Raw genomic sequence first — 21,934 nt, forward strand, 5'->3', positions numbered from 1 at the left:
AGCAGTGTAGTTGTCGTGCTCTCTCCCTCTCTCCGCCGCCGCCGACCAGGGATAATTCCTCTCGTCGCTTTCTAATGACCGACCTCATTCGGCTGCAGGTCACAACTCGACCGACCAGAAGCAGCCATTGCTAATCGGCAGCGCAACGACCCACTGGTGCAGCCCGGCGCACAACGCTAATGTCTCGCCGCGCTCGGCGAACGGCACCATCGCATTTGAATCGCAGCCCACCACCCTTTGTTTGACTTTTCCGTTTCGACACCACCCCCGGCTATAATTTTCAAGCCACTCTCTCATTTGCTGCACCACAATTAATTTGGTTCTTTGGTCTTCACAATCTAGAAAGTTTAATGACACTGCTTTTTATATTTATTCAATTGTCTGGAGTCTAATGATCATAAAATTATTAAAATTATCCAATAAAAAAGCAAAAATAAATTATCCATTGCAAATTTCACGTAGCAGTACAAATAATCGCATTATAACAGCTTTTATTTTATTAATAAATCATACTTCATTTTTCATCACGATTTTCCACATTTCTACACTAGAGCACGAATGAAATATAAATCCAACTGTGCTTGAAATCCATTTTGTAATGAAAACAATTGATACTAAGTGCTTCTATTACAAAGTATCCAGTGACATTGTGCAACTCTTTCCATCTCCATTCGCATGATAAAAGCTCTGATTTGCTCGGTTGCCGGTAAGAGCAAGAGAAATGAAAGGAGCACGACGCGGAGATTGCGGTCGGGAAAAAGAATAATGTCATTATGGGTGGAAATAAGAAAAATGCCATACTCTGCCTGATGGGGTTTGATGAATGAGCGCAAGCGGAAAAATGAAAAATCATTTTCCGATATTTCGAGTGTGTGCTGGCTGGTTGGCTGGCTGGCCGGGTCTGCCTGTTTTAAAATTACACAGCAGCTCGAGCAGCCATCTAGGCCAACCTGCGAAGAACTTTTAAATTTTTTATCGTCATCGCCCGGCTGCTGTGTGTGATGAAAGCCACGGAAAAATCAAATAAATCTCTAGTTATATAAGAGATTGGCTCAGCCGGCTGCACTCGAACGGAGGAGGCAAACGCGGATAAATCACACAGCACGCTGCTCTCGCTCTCGTTCAGCTTTAAACGATTGGAATTATTTTTTGATACGACGGCTCTCGGTAAAAAGAAGCCGTGCGCAGATTAATCAGCCAGCAAATTGATACCACCGTGCTCCACCAAATAAAACGTGACCCAGTGAACGATGGAGGAGGGAGGAAACTGGATATATAAACGTCAATAATTTATCCGGCCCACTCTCTCATTGACAAATAGAGTTGTTTGCCGAAAGCCTCCAAAATGGAAATATTTACGATAGCTTTTGTTCTACTCAATACTTTCTTGTTTTACGAGTTGTTGTGTAAAATTGATACAAAATCATTCAATTAATAAAAATTTAATTAAACTGATTGCCTTCTATCGTAACAATCAATGCGCGCCAATGCTACAGAAAATAAAAGGATGGTAAATTTCACATATGTTTCAAAAGTTCAAGGTTCACCAAGTACATCAATAACTTTGTTTCATGTTTACTGATTTATTTGAGTATTTTAGATCAGTAATTATTTCATTATTGATGGAAACCAGGCCAAAGGAATTTCGTAGTTAAAAATGTAACAGAAAATAAATAGATTTTAATATTTAGTACAAATTTAAAACTAGCCAGTTCAACAATTTTTGCTAGTTAGGATATGTTGGGCATTAAAAAATTAACGAACTGAAACAAATATAGGTAAGAAGTTTGTTTCTGTGTCATTAAATGATAACATTCAAGATATAACCTATTTGCACACATTAATCACACTACACAGCATCATATCGGATCCATTGGGAAGCATGCTCAATGATGTCGGAATGACGCGAGCAGCACGCGAGGGACTTAACAAGTTTCTTGTTTATGAACGGCTCGGCAGTGTATAGTCGTTTGCTTAAAGTGCACAGCTATCTCGGGCTCGCCGACTTCTTGCTGCGAGGCACGCGAGCGAAATCAAATCTAAATACGGAGCCAGCTTTACGAGTACACAATTTCATACGCAGATTCACTTAATTAGATATAATTTACGTCGCGGCCCGAGTGGAGGCGCCGGGAGAGCGGCTCCGTCATTAGAGATAACGAAACCATAAATTTATATTACACCCTGTTTAGTCTATTCCACGCGCGCGGCACCACAGCGCTCGGTCGGTAGGTCGCTCGGTCGGGAGCTGCGAATTTACGTCTAATGCACTTTTGCTGGCAAGATGCGCCACCGGGCGAGATTAACCCCCGGCACGATCGGATTGCGCCGAGATCTTAATCGCGGGCAGCCTTTAATACTTATTAGTGCCCGGCATCCGCCACCGCACGCTACACTAATCACGTTTCGCTGCAGCAACAATTTTCAGGCGCAGCGACAAATTTACGCGCCACCCTTGGGAAAGCAAGGGGATGAGTTTGGTTGGGCACATGTAGCACTAAATCTGGACCCGCAGCGCATCTCTCATAATCGGATGGCCCGGCTAATGAAATTTTGTGCACGCGTGTACTATTTTATTCGCTGGGCTTCTAAGTGAAAAGTTTGCTACAAAATTCAATCAACCCTGGAAATCCAAAGCTCTGAAAGTATTATACGATTTAAAATCTAATGACATTTTCGCTCCCTCTTTTCTCAGATTTCGTTTCACTTAGTTATTTGAAAATTTATTTATTTATTTTGAAAATAATGTGCGTAATAAATCAAATCAATTTGGCTCAAAATATTAGGAAAAAGGTCTAAAACGATAAGGCGTTTCGTAAACCTCGGCTTGGCTGCTGAATAAGCCATTGCTGGCTTTGAGCATTGCTTTTGAAACCTTCCACTCAGACCAATAAATAATTAAAATGGTCCTGGGCAAGAGTAGAGTGAAAAGTTTGTCCGTTACATGCTGCATCCTCGGTCGCTGTCTGCAGACTGTTTGATAATCATAAATCATCCAGAGCTGTTGCAATATTTCACTGCCGTCCACTGATGGTTTTCATCCCCATCGACAAGCGGCCCCCATTTATTGCTGTTGCCTGCAATGATTGCACGCATTTTTCTTGGCCAGAAGAGGCAGCAGGCCAATATGGAATCGGTGGCAGCCAGAACAAATAAACACACTCACTCAGGGCTCGCCCCTTTATGTCAGCGATATTAAAAATAATTGCCAGCCGCTCATTTCGTTGAAGATGGAGGGAAAAAGTTGGTCCTTGCCCGGTTTCGGGGCCACCGAGAGCGAAACGAGCGCATTTGGCCGGCCTCCAGCTGAAGCTCGCTGAATAAGAAGTGTATTGTTCTGCAAGCAGCGGCGAATTTGCACTGCGCTGCATGCAAAGCAGCGCTCTCGGCGCACTCGGCAAATAATATGAATTTCTCGCCAGCAGATAGCTTTTTTCGCAATTGCTCGAGTGCTTCACGGCCGCGGGGCTTGAGCACAGAATTTTCTGCGAAATCGAGTGCGACTCGTCGGAGCTTCAGGAGAGTATCGGGCCGCAGAGATCAGCAGAATAGAATATAATTTATCCGATGCAGACTTATAAGAGAAAGTTTAAATTTAATATCTAAAGTTCGTAAGAGAAAAATGAGTACGTATCGTCGTATTGTTTCTTGCTCTGTTTTTCACTTGCAATTAAAAGTAATCAGATAAAGCCTCTCTAGGGCAAAATAAAAAATCAGAGGCAGCGAAAAGTTTGCTAAAAGTTATGGGTGTGCTCTTAATGGGTTGATTTTTTTCTCTGCTCCGAGACAACATTGTTAATATTGTTTGTACTTGTTATCGACAGATAAGGTTGCTAACTGCCAGTTTTTCACCACGGTCGAGTTTTGCCCTTCGCTCGACGCAACAATGAGCGCCGCCGCATTTGATAAAGGAGCGAAAGCTCTCGCACGGCGGCGGCGAAGTCTGCCGCTGCTGCTTTACGGCAGCTCGCAAAACTTCCTTCTTCCTTTTCTATGATTCTCCCAAAGTCTTTCTCTCCTGCTTCTTGCTGCGCACAAAAGCAATGTGTTAAATTTTAGCAGTTGGCATTGCCGTGCGGAAGAGAATTTAGAGTCAGCACGCTGGAGTATTTCCAGCTCGTAACCGACGGCTAGGCTTACTCAAACGGATGAGGGGTTGTCAGCGACTTGCAACCCTTGGTTTGCCGATTCCGGTGCGCTTGCAGTCCAAGAAATCATATTAATTGCCAAGTTTTCTCGAGAAGACCAAAGTTGAAATTTATCTTGAATGAGAGAGCAATCAAAAATTTATTATTAGACTCGCTTTAATTATTAATTTTGAAATTTTTGCCTCGTGTTTATTTATCCATCGCTCCAAGCTCTGAACGGTATATTTTCAACGATGTGTATCAAATAAAATCGCTGTGTGCGGCTCACTGTTTGATTTTTCAATCAAAATTTGTGCCAAATTACGAAACAATCACAGTAGCTATCGTATTTTCATTTAAAGTATAGCTTTTCCTCGTGCAGCAACCAAAAAATCCAATAAACTTTTTTGTTTTGTCGGGAGTTGGTTAAAAAATATTTTTTTTAATTGAAAGAGTTCCAGGAACGTGTCATCTAATGAAAGCGCTCAAATTTCTGCTCATTAATTTGTTCCAGTTTGATTTTTCACATAAATACAAGCTCGACTCATTTTTCGTTTGAATTTCCAAATTTTAAAACAAAGAGCTACTTGTGTTTTTGTTATGCTTCTTTGCAAAATAAACATTGCAGTTTAGCTGAAGGGGTCGACGTAAAGAGAGAGCAGAAAGATTATAATTTTTGTGCGAGCGCGACGCCGCTGGAGAACCGCGCAGACACGACGCTGCCTCTGTTCATACGTACACGCTTTTTATTTTGTCATTTTGCGAGAGAATCCTCCACGGCTCTTCAAAGTCTTTTTTGCGCGCGCGTATATACGCAAGGAATTTTAATACAATGAGCAATCTGCCATTCTTCTCGTCTGCAGGAAGTGTTTCATAATAACGTGTTCACCGGTTGTGCATCAAAGTACGGTGAAACATCAACTTTGTACAGTTAAGCCTTTTTTTCAGAGTTTCTCGGAGCAGCGTTGTTATCTGTTGCAAGAGAAACATCAAAGGGATTCGGCTTGAAATGAAAATCTGAGAGGACGCCGGTTGCGGGAATAATATGGAAATTGAAAGGCATCCTCAGTCAGTGTGGCTCGTCGAGAAGAAAAATTGATGCAATTCATAAACCTTGTAATTCTCGTTCTCGTGAGTGCTCCGAGTTGTTGTTGTTACTGTTGTTGTTCCTTCGCATAGGATTTAAGAGTAGGGAAAAAAGCACAAAAGTCCCGCTGCATGTACAAAACAACGGCAACAAATAAAGGCCGGCTGGGGACGCTGTCATTTTGAGGTTTCGCAATAAAGCAGAGTAAAAAAGTGGCGCACGCAGGGTGCCTTATTCTCTTCCTCTGCAAACTCGGTCGGCGGCGTTGGAGGGATTTCATTTTTTGCAAAGTGCATCAGGCCAAGTGGCGGCAGTGTCACATTAAATCAAGTCTCGGCCACGCCAACCCGGCTAACGCGGAGCTGCTGCTGCTCGGCAATGGGGAAAAATGAAACTTCTTGCCGCCGGAAAAGCATGAGCGAGCGTAATGTACGCTCGATGGCAAATTCCACTGAAAAGCTCCCTTGTTCAGGCAGCCACCACCTCTGGTGCGGACAGAACACACGCTGGCAAAGGTCGTGGACCGTGGTGTCAAAGCCAGCCAAAATTTCACTACTTGCGGTTTGCTTTCATCTAACAATAAGTATATATAGCCTCGTTAATTTCCGAAAAAGGTAAATACAACCCACCGCTTTTCGGCGCTCCACAAACAGGCCCTTTGCGGAAAATTCCCTTTGATGCCACGTAACGAGGGCATTGTAACTATTTCTGAATGAATTTCAAAAGATCGTTTTGGTTGAGCGAGTTAACCGCGAGACGCACGCTTTACATATTGATGCGACATGCCAATCTTCTCCCCCCTGACGGTCCATGTCACTACTCAATTTGCAACGGAACGGAAATAAGGGCGTCGTTTGCAGGAATAATCATTAATCACAGCAATCGAATCGATCAGAATACAAGCACGCAGTTGCACTAATGACGCAGTTGGAGCGGGTCACACGCACACATCCAATCCTTATCAAATTACCAGGCTGAGATTGCCATTGTTTGCCGACCGAGCTGCGGTCTGATACCGATGCTGGTTGGTTAGTAAAGTTTGCCGGCTCAAAGAACAAACGCAGCCTCTTTGAAGCAGCAATTTTGGTCAGCGGCTCCGCCAAAAGAAAGAAAACAAAAGCGCGCGGCGGCGAATCACTTTGAGAAAAGGCTGCTTAAACACGATCTCTCTCTGCCAGACTAATTCCCCCGGTCCCGGCACAGTTTCCCTCTCCGCCCTCGGTTCAGATAAGAAATTCAATGTTGCTGCTAAATAGCGAGTCCGTTTCCATTAATGAGCTTTCCTGGTATTTTATCCCTTGGAGAAGCAGTTTATTTCCGTTTAGAAGAATTGATATCGAGGAAAGGAATTTTCGATAAGCTTGTGAGATTCGTTTCATGTCCATTTCAATTAGTTTCTAAATTTCACCAAAGCCAATTGAACTGCGAGTGTTCAATTAAACAACGCTACATTTTGCTCTGCTGTTTTATCTCAAATTATCTGGAGAGCGAACAAATTAAATTCCCCCTCCCTGCGCGATTAGCGAACTTTGTCGATTGCTGTTTTGTCTACTGCATAGCCGATCCAATTACCCATTCGAGTCCGAGGGGTCTTATCTGGTCGAATTCACTCCGATCCGATGCTTTTTCCTATTCAGGGCACACGCCCGCGATTTTCACGCTGGCAAGCAAGTTTTTGTCAGTCCGCAGCGGCGGCATCTAGCTCCATTCCGGGGCCGGCGTCGCGTGTTTCATCAAATAATGGGCGAGCAACGGCAGCCAGGCTGAATTCTTATCTTTAATGTCTCTCTCTGGTGTGCTGCCAGTTGCGTCTCGCTCTCGCTTTTTATTACATCTAGAACAAATAGTAGTCTCGGCCGGCGAAGACAAAACGCGCCGCTGCAGAAACCTCGAAAAGAGCCCCCGGGCGCGGAACGGGGTTCGCATGCACAAAGTGCTCGGTGCGGCGATTAATTATTTTTTTCCCCGCCGCTCGCGGAAAAAGTTGCAGAGAGCTCGGTGCGGTGCCTGCGTTATTTGTAATTTTATTGCGTTTCCGCGACGTTATTAAAGTGGTGGTGGGAAGTAGTTACACGGCGCGCGCGAGCAATTTATTGCCCCTTTTCGAGCCATGCTTCATGCAAAGTATAAATACGGCGCGCGCAGTGCAGTGTGAAATCGGCTAATATATGTGGCCTTTTAGTATTCACACAGCTCATGCACACTTTAATACATTATAGCAGCGCCAGCACCGTGAAATATACGTACAAAGGCGGGAGAGAGAGAGAGAGAGAGCCCTCCGCAGAGTAGTGTTCGTGAATGAATAACTCGCTGCTCGTTCGTGTATTTTCCAGGCTGATTTACGAGCTAATCACTTCCCAATGAGTCGATTATTTGTTGTTGCGAGTATCGGTCGCGAGCAGGTAATCCGTTCATCATCCGCCCGCGAGGAAAAGCACAAAAAGCGTGCGGCGCGGCTGCTTTGTATGCAGGATGAGCGTCTCGAGGAATAGAATTACTTTACCCGCGGTGCATATCAAATATCCGACGAAATGAGAGGGCTTTCACAACCTCAGGAGTGCAAAAGTTGTGTGCGCCAAACACATTTTTCCATACATCTAGATTCGTCCAGAGAAAGTTGTAAAAAAAACATCGAATAGTTTCCTTGAGCAGACCAGAGCAACGTAAAAGTTATTTCATCGCACTTAGCAAGCATACTTTGATTGTAATATAGAAAAAAATCACATAAATATAGATCCTTTCGCCTTCTTAAGATACAATTACAACTCAAATGATCAAAGCTCTCAATGAAACTAGCATTAATTTAATACTTTTCTGCTTAAATTTGAATAAAAAATCATAAAAATAATTATTATCTCTACTAGTTCTGTAGAATTTTTTTAAAACTACATTCTAAGGCGTAGAAAATAAGTTTTTATATTCTTATTTATTAAGGAATAAAAGGGCAGATATATGCCACCTGGTTTATGAAACTGTTCAACGGTCACCTAATATGAAATCTAGCGGGGGGCAGATTCGTGCGACGCGCAGAGATGGCGTCCGGTAGATTATGTCGCGAAAAGAAGCAAGTTTTGGTCAGCATTGTGACAAAATTTGCAATACTCTTAACTAATTGTGTCTTTTGGATCGTAAAAACAAACTCTTGACACTCGTACTGCAATCCAAAGAGAGCTTTTTGTTTCCCACATCCAGACGCCATCTTGAATCTGCGCAGTGGGGACCGATTTTATCGCACATCTGGACCACGCTGATGAAACCGTATTCCGGAACGAATTGTTTTACATTTCCAATAGCAAATTAATTCATCGATTATTAATTGTTCAATATTTTGGTTTATTAGTAGTTTTTGTTCAGGTCAAAATAAAAAAATCTCATTGACACACGTTCAGTTTTTGTAAAAAAAACCTGCGTCTCAATTAGAATGAGAACATTCAATTATAGAGATGCAAGCAAAAAGATGGAGCGAGGGCAAATCTGCGTGGAAAGAGATTGAACAAGATCTTACCTTCGATAAAGAGGAAAAATCCGTGCGGATTCTTCTGCAGGATCTCGATGGCTTTGCGCGTCATATTCGCCAGCGACGGATCGCCATTTGCAGAATTATCACGATCCACTTCGAAATCCAGATGGGAGTAGGAAAATAGACCTGGAAGAGAATAAATATTTTACAACGTGCGTGCTACGTCTTGCAGAGGTACGAGGCGGGGCCGAATACATATCTCCCAGCCTCCGACTGCATGACCCACAGCGTATTGAGACTCGCTCGCTTTTATTGCGTTTTTGCGCTGCTCTCGTAAAACGTGCGAATCTCTTTTTGCCTTTCCGCAATTTTTATGGCGAGCATGTAAATTGGCCGATGCGCAGCATTTATGCATGCAGCCTCAGCTTGCTCGCTCGCTCTCTGTTGATGTTGACAATCGTTTTTTTTTTTCAGAAAGCACCTCGCTCACATACACGCGCACTATTCACTCCTCTCGAGAACTTTTATTCAAACTTGTCAGCGACGCACGTTTAATTTCTATGGAAATATTGTGCAGTGTGCCGCTTGGAGTTTTTATCTCAACTAAATTTCTCTTGCGCAACGCATAAAAATACGGGATTTTATCTAACTGTGTTTACAAAAAATGCAGGAAAAAAGAGTTCAAACGGAATACTTAAGAATGAAAATTATTTAAATGGTACAGTCTATTTAAACCAATCTAAATCCATACCGTAAGTTGATTTGGTTGCATGCAGCGAAGCGAACAGGGAAACCTTGTCGAAATTTGGTGTTAATTAACAGAAATTCTCGTCACATACAGAGAGGGACTTGCTAATGAAGCAAATCCTCGAAATGGCTTCTAATCCGTGGCTCCGACTCGAAAGCCCGAGGCCAAAAATCTAGATCCCAATTGCAAGTCAGGCAGGAGTTGGGCAGGAGGAAGGGATCATGTTCTGCGTGGTACACATAACTCCAAGTATTATATTTTACACACAGCTTGTATGTGAGTGTGTCCCCGAGCCGAGCATCATCCCCTTTGTGCAGCTAGTTGGCTCCCATTACACTCGCCCCCATATCTATCTATCTATGTGCCGAGTACATAGCGTTGCTCGGGCATACTACACACGCTGGCGGAGCCTAAGTTTTGCGACGTTTTGTCGCGCGCGCACAAGAACGGATTATTGCTGCCGACAAGATTAGCAGCCCGGTATATAGACTATCTGAGCGTTCAGCAGGCCTGGCCAGATATCTCCGGCACACGCGTATTTCTTCCGCCACCGCACACTCATCTTGGGATAGAAAGGGAAGCCCCAATCTCGCTGCGTATGTATATGCTGCTGGCACATATGTCGAAATGGATTTCGCCAGGCGGAGCGGGCGAGCGAGCGAGCGAGAAGGCCGCTGCTGCCATATTAATTGCCAATAACTTGTTGGCCGTGGATTTCGAGCGTCTGGAATTCGATGGGTTTCTGAACTTTACCGTCGAAAGCAGAAGCAACGCGCGCCTTGTACGCCTCCGCACAAAGGCGCAAAAGGAGCCACTTCAATGCGAGCGGGAAAAGATAATATTTTTAGGAAGGCTAACCTTCAGCTAATCGATGTATCTGAACGCGTGTCTTGCATTGTAAAACGGCTTGGTGAGTTTTTACCTGAATTCACAGGATTTTGCATTCTGACATTTGTTAAAAATGAGAGACAATACCATTCAACTGATTCCTGGGAAATTTCATCATCTTATTCCATCAACCCCTTTGACAACTTTGTTTCATTCAGTGGCAAGTAAAATTAAAGCTCTATATAATGATGCAGCCTTCAAAGTGCCTGCGTGGAACAAACTCACCGGGTTTTCAAATTGCTGTTTCTTTGAACGGAGAGCAGGAAGCAATAAAAGCCTATTCTGTCCCGCATCGTAGACACGGCGGAGCGGAAAAGGAGGCAACGTGATTAATAGAGTCGAAATTCGAGGTTGAGAAACTCGCAGGAGGATTTATTTAGTAGAAAGTCGTTAAATTGGAACTCATTAAGTCAGCCGACGGGATAAACACGAGGCGCAGGCGAGACACAGGGAATAAAATTCCTTAATGACTGGGCCAAGCGCCAGATTGGCGTTGTGAGTGAACCAAAATGCGATGCTCGCCGGCGGCGGCTCCCGAGAGAACGGCGATGAGATCGACCTCTTACGCTCGGGCACAACGGTGAAGTATGCAAATCTAATTTGAGAAATCAAATTACCTTGCTCGGCGCAGGCTGCGCGCATTCGTTTCATTCCGCAGTTCAAATTCCCAGCTGCGGAGTACACACGCGGGCGTATTACAACCTGATCCTTCCACATTACCACCATGAAACTGCTCTCGTTCGTCGGGGAAAAGAGAAAGAGAGAGAGAGAGCACAGCAGAACAGACAATGAAGTGGCGGATGGTAAAAATATGCCGGTGGAATTACTCGGATGGAGAATAAAAAGCGGAGAGCAAGCACTTTGCAGCTGCTGCAACTTTTTCAACCCGCTCCCTCTCTTTGCCGCTGAATATCTGCAGGATATTAATTCTACTAGCCGGCCCATCAGATAAAAATATATAATATAATATCTGGAAACTAAGCAGAATAGAGCGCCTGCAAAATTTCAGCTGTTTACACACGCTAATTCAATATGAAAGCAGAAAGTTCGTCTCTCGACTGTCGCCAACTATCATATTTCCTCATTTCCGAAAACGTTACTCTCCTCCTTTTCTTTCCATTAGTCGCACCGCTACCGCAAGTTCGGCGTGCCAAAAACGCTTGCAGCCCGCCCGGCGCTTCCATTTATATAAAGTAAAACGTCGTTTGCGCGCACGTAATTTATGAGCGAGCTGATAATCTAGCAGGCGGCCCCCTGGATGAAATATCACGCGCCACGCACCTAAGAGATGGTCCACATTAGCCGGGTCCACGCCGTCGAACTGGCCCTTGTTCCAAACGTACTGCGAGCGGATATTGCGTTTCTTTTTATCTCGCAGCCAATCGTCGATCAAATTGCGTCCGTCCAGCCGACGACCTTCCTCCGTCTCCACCTCCGGGTCGCGCGCCACCTTTGGCAAAAAGTGCCGCCTTCCGCCACCCAGGATCACCTGTGAACATAGAATGAGCCGAAAGCTGAGTTACGAACGTGTTTACTGATGCAAAAATGAGATGAAATGCTTAAATTGTGAACCAGGAAAATAATTTTCTTCATTTTCCTTAGATATTTGAAAAAAAATGCCCAAATTGCTTGGTAAAATTCCTGAAAGACTGTCTTTGACGAAGTTTTTGAGCACACCAATCGATTCTTGAGGGTCGAATTAGGTAAAGTGGATGTTTTTTCCCTCAAAAAAGTCCAGCGCGACGTGCGAACTTTTTCCCGCCAAAACAATATGAGCTGCGCATGCGTCAGAGCTGGCTGGATGTGACAAAGAAGTCATTCGTACAGGCGGTCTCTTTACAAATGCTCAAACCAGCTCTGACGCATGCGCAGTTCATATTGTTTTGGCGGGAAAAAGTTTGCACGTCGCGCTTGACTTTCTGGTCGGAAAAAATATCCACTGTACCTAATTCGGCCCTCAAGAATCGATTGGTGTGCTCAAAAACTTCGTCAAAGACGGTCTTTAAGCTATAAATACACCATGGAGAACCATTTTATTCGTCAAATTTATTTTTTACTCTCAATATAAGATTGTAAAATCTCGAGAAAAAAAACCATTTTCAATATCAACTACAGCAGTGTGAAATTCTATCTTAAATGATTTACGAGCACTCAGCCTCTTAGCCTCTTGACTCACAAGTTGTGTACAAAACACACACGTTCTCTCAAGATTTAGTTTTTCCTATCGCCGACACTCTGGACGAAGAAAAATTACGGCGGCGTGAAAAGGAGAAGCGGCGGGGCACTTAAAACGTCACTTCCCTAGTGCAAGCATCAAATATGATTTCTAGATCAAAATAAATGGCATGGCGTGTTTTGTTTGTGTTTTAGATCCGAAAGGACGATAAGCATCCGCTTTTTGAGAGCGAGAGTAAAGGAAGAAGTGGAAAAAACTCTGGGGAAGTGTCAAATTTACATTCGTGCTCGGCGGCGGCGGAACAGCCGCTTTTGTTCGCGCGCACTCACATTGATATTTCTGCCCGGCTCGTCCTCCACCAGCTGTCTCACAATATCCTTGCACGTTTTCCTGGCTCCTGGAGGCACTTTCGAGTCGTCTTCCCAGTACCTGCTGGCCGAGTGAGAATAAAGGGCTGCAGGGGTGCCGTGGGTGATTCTTGTGTTTGTCACAATCCCTGTAGACTTTCCTGCAACACAAATATAACAAAACACGTGTTTAGCCCTGTTTTTGCAATCACTAAGGATAACAAAATGTCGCAATAGCTGAAAGAAAATTCATTTTGATCTCTTGCTCTAGCGAACAAGGATTTTATTCTAGCTGAAGAAATGTACTTCATTACCTTCGGCTTTTAACAAAAGCAATATAATATTCTAGGAAAGGAGCACAATCTTATTATTGAATCTAATGGAAAAAAAGGTTGTTTCCTCTTGATATCGAGATCTTGTTTCATTTTATTCTCTCTGATCCAATTTAAATTTTAAATAGTATATTTTTTACAAATCTGCCTGTTTGTTAGCAGACTAAGCTCACAATCTCATGCAAATTGAAAACAAACTAGAATACTAAACATACACGAGAGTCTAGTTTGCGGCTTGTTCTCGCTGATAAAATTTTGCCCAGTCAGTGAGTTTTTGCGCGGCTGCAAACGCTTCGGTGGATAGATTGCCAGCGTGTTCTGCCTGCCTCTCGGCCCTGCGCTGGATCCGGGCAAAACACGGCTGCGGATGATTTAGTTTAAAGCCGCACGCCATGCCGAGCGAGCTCTTTCTCTGTGTAAAAATGCACGAATAGAGAGTTGGCCGCTACTGCTTTCGCGTGGTATGGAGCTGGCCGACGAGAGATCCGTGCTTTTGGCTTAGTTCTTACATCAGAACACACTTCAGCTGCTGCCTCGCTGAATGGTTATTTAATCCGACTCGTCTCTCGAGTTAAGCACTGTCCACGCATTATGCCTTTGAGCAGACTAGGTCATTCCAAAAGCATTAATTCACTTTCGATTAGGATTTAACCCTTTATGGAAAGCGTTAAGGTTTTCTTATTGCTGTGTAAATTTAAATTGTTCAATAGACTCCTCAAATAGAATAGCAAAACCGTTCAGTGCGTGGTGTGCGGTTTTTTCTTTTCCGATAGTTAGAAGCCGACATTTGATGGTTAATATTGTAACACAAAGTAACGGCACGTAATTACACTTGGCTGGTTTTGATCAATAGTTTCAAGTTTTTAAAATTTCAAAATCGAATGTTTAATAAAAAAAAGTGAATTATATCGCTGTGAATTTTTTTACACAAGTTTAAACGTGCTTCGGGACAACATTTGAGGAGAGATTCAGATTTTCAAAATATTGCTCTTCACGAATGCCAAAATATTTCATGAAATGACCTGTGATGGGCCACACATAACTTTGACGAACTGGTGTTCATTTTGATCGGGCTTCTTCTTGCGAAAAAAATACACACCCTATTTTAGAATTTGCACCACGATCCTAAAATCTAAAAAAAATTCCTTAAAACTTGCAAAAATCAGAATTTCGGATATTTCTGTTCTCCCTTTAAGATTTGCGTAGATTTGCTTAAAATGAGCCAAACTCTATTATGACCCGTACAACCTCAAATTGCAATACGAAAAAAATATGACAGATATATTAAAATTATTATTTTGAGATTTAGAATTCAGTATGTTTCATCCCTGTTTTTTTTGGAGGAAATTATTTTTCTAATTCAAATTTTCAGAGAGAATTTTACGTTAAATTCATAACTTTATTTTATTTGTTCACTGCTCTCATTTCGTTTTTACAGATGACGAGAGATACTTCTCTTCAATTTTTCACATTTTTCGCTAATCCAGGAAAAAACACAAAATTTTCAAAAATATAAAGTCGAGCATAAATTTTTTTTAAACGCTTCACTTACTTGGACACTTCATCAAGAGGGAAAAATTGCTATTTCACCATGTTTGATAATCGGAGTTGAAATAAACTGTATGGAATATGAGGCTTTAACCAAGCTGTACGCTGCATGAAACACATTAATCTCAGCACTCCCATATGTAATTTTACGCCATTGTCTCAGATGAGAAATGAAACTAGCAATTCACAAAATGATTGCGATCTGTTGGCAACTAAATGGACAGTCGATTATCAAATTTCGCGCTCATTGTTGCATCGCATACAAAGATAACAAATGCGCGTCTGTCAAAAGGCAGATCAGGATTTGCAAAAACAGATTTTCCAGCGCGAATTGAACCGGAGCGGCATTCAAAAATCACAATTATTGCGAGATGAGGCGAAATTACAATTCAAACTGCTGCTCGTGGTCGGTTTATTTTCAATTGAGGCAGAGCTGCGAATTCCACGGCGCGACCAGTTCCAATCAATAGCTCGGGCCACCTCACACTCGGGCGAATTCCAGCAATAAAGCGAGCTGAGCGAGCGGCAATCATTTGGAATAATGAATCGTTTTTATGCTCACTGAGCAGCGCGCGAGGTAAATTGTTTAGCCCTGTGCTGCGTGTGTGTGTGTTTCAATCGACGAGGACAATGAGCGCGCTTGGTGCCATTTCGCCGGACACAAAAAGTGCACACGTCGGCCCGGTTTGATGTATTGCAGGAAACGGCCGGCTGAAAAGGAAAATAATGCAGAGACACGCAGGGCTCGCCGATTGATGGCATGTGGTCGGTCGGCTGCAAGTGCAATCAATTACTCGCCGCGCTGAAAGAGCTCGGCCGTTGGCCCCGCACATTTCCGCCAGTTCATTTGCCCTTTGCAAAAAGCCGAACAGTTTCAGCTTTCGCGGACGCCTGCTCGCTATGCGATATTCCAATTAGCGAAATGGAGAGGCAAAAAATGGCTTGACGTCTGTGTCCGGACTGCGCACCGTTTGATTTTATTGTTAAATAACAAATTGCTGCTGGATGCTAATTAGCGGAAAGTTTGCTTGTCTTAATTAATCACCGCAGAGCGAGCGAAACGTAGACCGGCGCTCTCTTTCGCGGAAATAAATCCCAGTTAAACTCGGGGTGACAAGACAGAGATAGCAATTTGTTTCCCCGAGACTGCCTCGAAACAGTGGAAATATTAGGAAAACATTTGTTGGCCCGTGAGTAAAGCTGCATGCACGACCTCGTTTCCGGTTCGAATCAGAAAGGGTTAACTGAGTGAGCCTCTTTTTATGCTCCGTCTGTCAGTTCTTTATTGGAAAATAGGTTGCGCAAAGTGTTATGCACCTGCCATCTCTCGAAATGAAGGCTGCAGGAAGTGTATCCGATAATGAGGCGCTTGCACTGCCAGCATTGTGCGCTGGAATGTGTTCGCTATATTGGATGAACGCTCTCATTAGAGCGCTTTCATTCGCTCATCCCCTCATCATCGGCATGCGTTCTTGCACTCTCGACAAAAATTACGCAACAATGTGGATTTGATTGACGGGTGCTAGATATTTTTGATTAGACAACGCGTATATCAACTCTTCCTCATCGAGCAAATAAAATTTCGTTTCCTCTCATAACAAATTTTGCTTCGCTATTATCGCTACAGCATCGATCAAATTTCCTTTAACGGATTTTAATGTTATGGACAAAACATTTTCCCTGTACGGCTCTCTAACAACTCCAAAGCTTGATGTAAAATGATCGTGATCCAGCTACAGAAATTTCCATTTAGCAGCCTAACATATTTTTTAGCAAATATTTTGTTTTGCTAAAAAAAAACTCTGAGCCATGGACAATTTCGAAGCTCTCAAATTTTCCTTTATAACACAACATGATGTTTTGACATATAATTTTATATTAAATTTGAGTTAGCACAGGGCAAGCATCTCAAACTGCTAGGATTTATTTCTGCGTCTCTTTCCTCAACAAAGGGAATACTGACGGTTTTACACAAAAGTGGGACAATAAAATCGATTTCATGTTTTGCTCTGGAGCAAGTTTATCATGAAACCGCAATCTTCCAATTAGTGTCTGAACAAGCAACAACACCTTGTGATTTAATTGAATAAAAAGAGTACAATCGTACACACAGTGGAGGCAAATAGCCCCTTAGTAGGTCGAGTGCCATTGCGGCCTTTGAGAAGCTCATGCTATCTGTTCGATGGGAGTTATAGCAAAAACATGCCCGCAAAGCTCTCTCTTGCCAGACCGAGCGCGCAGATACGAGCGGAGAAAAAATAAATAGTGAGACGCACGTGATTGTAATTACTACATGTAATCCAGTTCCAAAGACATTTTCTAACTTGAGATATTATGTTTTCAATTGACGTCTGACTGTCTCCACCCCCGAGAACGTACTTTCTTGCTGAGCCAGAAAGAGCAAATTAGAAATGCTCCCAAATTTTATCATAAGCAGTTCGTTGTGTAGCGCAGGCAGGACAAAAACAAATTAATCAGCAGCTCGGCTCTTTGTCTGCAATCCCCGAAGGAAGGCGAAATTTCTGCCGTGGAGCGCAAAAAGCCGGGCCAACAAAGCAGGCGTCGGAAGCTTTGTTATGGCGTTCACTTTGACCGTGTGGCACGACGGGCTCGTCTCCTCTGCTTGCTTGCCATTTATCATTTCACATTTCGCCTGCGAATAAAATTCGGTGCCGTCTTGGTGTTAATAAGCGCGCGCGTGCATGACAGCGTCTCCCACGCCCGCCTCAATTAGCCTGGCTCGTCGTTTTGGAAAAGTTTGGGCTGATTTAATTTCTAGAGTGCTCGCTTGTCTTGTTTATGGCGCCGCTGAAAAGTCGGCCGGAATCAGAGGTTGAGCATCTCTCTCTCGCTGCGATTCGACTGGCCGAGCGTGCTGCCGGGGGTGTATTAGCAAAGTTTTGAAATATGAAGCGCGGTCACGTCCTTTTCTGCCCAAAAGGCATGCCTCGTGCAGACGTAAATCATTGATGCTGCAAGTTTCTCGAGTAATGAGCCTCTTGAATGAGCGAGGGGAAATATTGAAAGTGCGCCGCTCGCATAAGAGCAAAAGCCGTCTTTCCCGTGCGGTAGCCGGCCGCAACTTCTAGGCGGAACCCACAAGACGTCAAGAGGACACGCACCGAGCCCGTCAAGGGTGAATTCTCCCGAAATGAAGAGGCAGCTAGGAATAATTTTGGAACAATATAATAGGCTTACAATTTTGCAACAAATTTTACGTCTATGCCAGCAAGTTTGACACCTCACAGACTATTCAAACTATTTTTGAAAATGATATTTAGATTAAGTATGAATTAATTAAACCAAATAAAGAGAGAGGCTCTCTAATTTCATGTATGTTAGTAACTGAAACTGATCTTAAATATTGCTAAAGGATATTATAATATATTTTATTCAACAAATATTTATTTTCAAAAAGACTGAAAGGAAAGTCCCTAATTTACTGATCTAAATTTATGCATCATTGTTAAAAACAGCGGGGTCCAGATTCGTGCGACGCGCAGATATGGCGTCCGGTGGAGTATGGCGCGAAGAAATGGTTGCGTGAAAATGCGCGAAAAGAAGCAAGTTTTGGTCAGTAATGTGCTTTACTAATTGTGTCTTTTGGATCGTAAAAACAAACTCTTGACACTCGTACGGCAATATAAAAAGAGAGCTCTTTGTTTCCCACATTCAGACGCCATCTTGGATCTGCGCAGTGCGAACCAATTTTATCGCCCATCTGGCCCCCGCTGGTTAAAAATATGTTTCGTATTTTGGAACACATTAAATAAAACATTATTAGAGCTTTCGTCAAATCTTGTAAACAAACTTCACATGAGTTTTACCTGATTTTTATTTCGACTGTTAACGTAAAACCCTTTTAGATGCTATTAATCGAGTTTAAGATTATCGACAGCGATCCAGCCTAAATTGCGAAGGCAAAGCAGCCGATTGCGTAGACGTCAAAGGCAGGAGAGTTGAAGCGGCAGAGAAAACAATTTCGTTACTCAAACTCGGCTAGCTCGGGTAAAATAAGCTGTACTGCTTGCGAACGCCTGGCTGGTCTCTCTTTTTCCGAGCAAAGAAGGAAAACACTTCCAACATGAAAAATTGCCGTTGCAAAAAGTGCGACAGTGCTCTCTGCGCGTCGCTAGATAGATAACGGAAATCAATTCCGCTCGCTGGTGTGGCATCTGATTTTAATATTTTGCCCTTCTCATTGTTCCAGATCGGTGAAATATGGCGGAAATTCATGAGTTAGGAGGGGGGCATCGTTTATTCCGGCCTGGAACGTGCGGTGTCCGCGCAGGGGGCAAGTGGCACACACGATTTCGACAAGCAACCCAGTCGGGTAGGTTGCCTACTTTGCATTTTCCGAGCCCCCATAAAGTATTGATTTGCTAAGTATGTACTTGCACAAGGGAGCGAGAGAAAGAGAGTGTGTTTGCGGCGAACGAATGACCTTTAAAAGAGCACCAGCGTTGTCATCTTAGAAGCAGACAAAATCAACTCCTGAGAGCGAAATCGAGAAGGCGAGACTGCTGGGAAAGTGATGGGAACTCGAATATTATAGCGAAAATATTCCCATCGATTCCGCGAACGAATCAATTCTTTTCAGACGCCAGCCAGGGCGATGGTGTTTGTGCTGCCAATTTCCCAAGCGCAGAAAACAAGCTCGATAATGCTTACAACGCAGACAAAATTGCTTATTTTTCAAAGCATATTCAATTTGGGCCGAGAACCAAAATTCGGTTATTTCGAGGCAGGCAGAGACAGCGAGAGCTCGCTTTTTGATACTAATTTACAACGAACCTCTCAGCGCGGAGCAAATCCTCATATCAGACGAGGCATCTTGCCGCGTTGCGTCCACCAAATTACGCGTTTTTCCTGCGAAAGCATTAGCGACGGTGGCGGTGAAATGCAATTTTACGGCGGCAGAGTGGAAATGCAGCATAGCAGAAGCAGCGCCGCTCGGCATATTTGCTGCTTTAAACTCCACCTGCTTTTGGCCCGGCTTATCTGCTGTCTCAGAGAGCCTCTTCTTCCCTGTGGCATTAACCTTTTCTCATGCGACGAATATGCGCCCGTTCCGAAAAAATTCCTGTGTTACCTTGCTTTATCAAAACGCGATAGAAGCCTCTCCTTGCCTGGTGCTTTGGGTGAATTGACGTTTTTCGCAGGATGTCGCGTGGAGATAAATTCCGCACCTTGCAGTAATGAGCAAAGTTGGCGCAGCTGAAAGGCAGCCGTTCTCCGACGGAACTCTTTAAAAAGTGACTTCGACACTAAAAAATCATTCAAAGCACAACAAAGGGTTGCTTCTTTTTTTTTTAAAAAAAAAATCCGATCGACTTTTAATTCTCCTTCGAAAAGGTCGCAAGTTAAATTGTGTTGTCTGTATACAATTTTGGATTCGGATTGTGCGTTGAAGCGAACTCACTTGATTCTCACTTGGTCGCGCGCCAATCGATTGGAAAAGTGGGGTTGTTTATTCGAATTCTCGAGCTCACTTCCATGAATATGCTAATATCCATTGCGGTTAAAGAAAGATGAACTTTGTAAATGAATTCCGACGCTTTTCTACCCGAATTTTGTCAGTGGATTTTACTGGAAACATCTTGCTCCTCATAACATGTTGGCGAAATTCTTGTTTTTGCATCTAATTGCTCTGTATAAGCAATTTATAGTTAATTTTTTTTCTATGTGTGCGATAAACCGCGAGAATTGTTTAGAGCGGAATTCCAGAACTTGATCTTTGTATTTAATAACGGCTAACAGGGCCTCACCGATAGAGAACTATTCCATGCCGCTGCTCGTCTCTAATTAAGAGAATACCTTGAATTCGTGTTGACGTGGGAAGCCGACATGACACGGCAGGCGTAGCTGAAATATTCATCATAGCGCAGAGTGTTGCAATTCGGAGCGACGAGCGGTCGACTTTTGTTTCATAAACATTCCGTTGACATTAATGAATTTATTATGGAATCGCCGTCACTCCCACCATCAGGACTTTTCCCTTGATGGCACAAGCACGCGATGCATGATGGTGGAAACTGTTCCATCAAAATGTGATTTTTCCGAGCAGCACGCGCCCGTTTAAATTTGCATAATTTAGTGCCACTGCTCGGGGGAGGAATTCAGCGCTGATCTCGGTAAAATCGCGTGTAATGAGAACTGAAACAAATGCATGGGTGAGTTTTGTGAGGTTGGGCCTGTCAAACCACACGCACACGCACAGACATTTAAGTGACAGAACGGAAAAGCAAAGATCTCTCCTTACAATTAGTCATGGATGGAAATTTTGAGAGCAGCTGTTCAGGACTCGGAATAACATCGCTTTCAATGAAGAGAGGATTCTTAATCAACGGCCGTGTAAAACGATGGACTTTAAATCAAACTGAGAGCAAGTAAAGAAATCTTGTGAATCGTTCTCTCACAAAATGAGACATTTGCCATAAATTTATTCACACATTTTTCCTAATTTTCAGTTTCCTCGGTAAATACAGAATGCTCTATTCATCTTTACATATTCATACACCGAATAAGAAGCTGCTTCTAATTTCAGCTGAAAATTAATTTTATGACATAATATTCTCCTACTCTCCAGCACCGGGGGCCGGATTCACGCGACGCGCAGACATGGCGTCTGGAGAAGTACGGCGGGAAAGTTACAAACGTAAATGAATTAATGTTTTTGTTGTTATTTCTTTATTAACAGCTGATTAGCCCGGTAATTGGTGAATCTACCATTAGATGGCACATCAGGCTAATGGAAATGTAACAAAATACGCGGGAATGAAACTATTAGGCCGGCACGCCTCTTTTTTGACGCTTCTGATTGGCCGCTGGACTGTCTCCTGATTGGCCTCCATTATTTCGACGCCATATTGACTTCTGACTGGCGGGAACTAACACAGATCGCAACCCAGAACTTTGTGGATCACGCCTTTAATGCAAAATCCGTATTAGTAAAATCAAGGTTCGGAAAATTGTCTTCGTCGATTTAAGAAAGCCAAAAATGATAATGGCAGCGAACTGCGAAGCGTCTGTTTTAGCGGGGAGCGAATAAATTTGATGAGCCAAGGAAACAATTTCCTTTTCCTCGCAGTCATGCTGATGGTGTTCCGCCGCGAAGGCAAAAGGCGTGAAAAACGTTACATTCTCCTGACAGGGACAAGACAGGCGAAATGAAATTGGCGACGGCGGCAAAAAATGCGTCGCCTGCTCCTTCCCATGCAA

The 21,934-nt window shown here is 43.3% G+C and overlaps 2 protein-coding genes across 2 annotated transcripts in view; one reads left to right on the forward strand and one right to left on the reverse strand.

Annotated features, from left to right (window-relative positions):
* LOC135948217 (solute carrier family 2, facilitated glucose transporter member 3-like) overlaps nucleotides 1-21,934 on the forward strand; it is a 195,301-nt gene that overhangs the window by 21,059 nt on the left and 152,308 nt on the right. The window lies entirely within an intron of this gene.
* Nucleotides 1-21,934, reverse strand: part of LOC135948122 (alkaline phosphatase, tissue-nonspecific isozyme-like) — a 102,151-nt gene that overhangs the window by 11,081 nt on the left and 69,136 nt on the right. Inside the window, exons 4-6 of the mRNA XM_065497223.1 lie at nucleotides 12,816-12,994; nucleotides 11,592-11,799; nucleotides 8,720-8,860 (exon numbers count right to left, since the gene is read on the reverse strand). Coding sequence (XP_065353295.1) covers nucleotides 8,720-8,860; nucleotides 11,592-11,799; nucleotides 12,816-12,994 — 528 coding nt within the window. The remainder of the gene's footprint in view (nucleotides 1-8,719; nucleotides 8,861-11,591; nucleotides 11,800-12,815; nucleotides 12,995-21,934) is intronic.

The sequence above is a fragment of the Cloeon dipterum genome, chromosome 1 (assembly GCF_949628265.1).
Source record: "Cloeon dipterum chromosome 1, ieCloDipt1.1, whole genome shotgun sequence".
NCBI classification, from domain to species: Eukaryota; Metazoa; Arthropoda; class Insecta; order Ephemeroptera; family Baetidae; genus Cloeon; species Cloeon dipterum.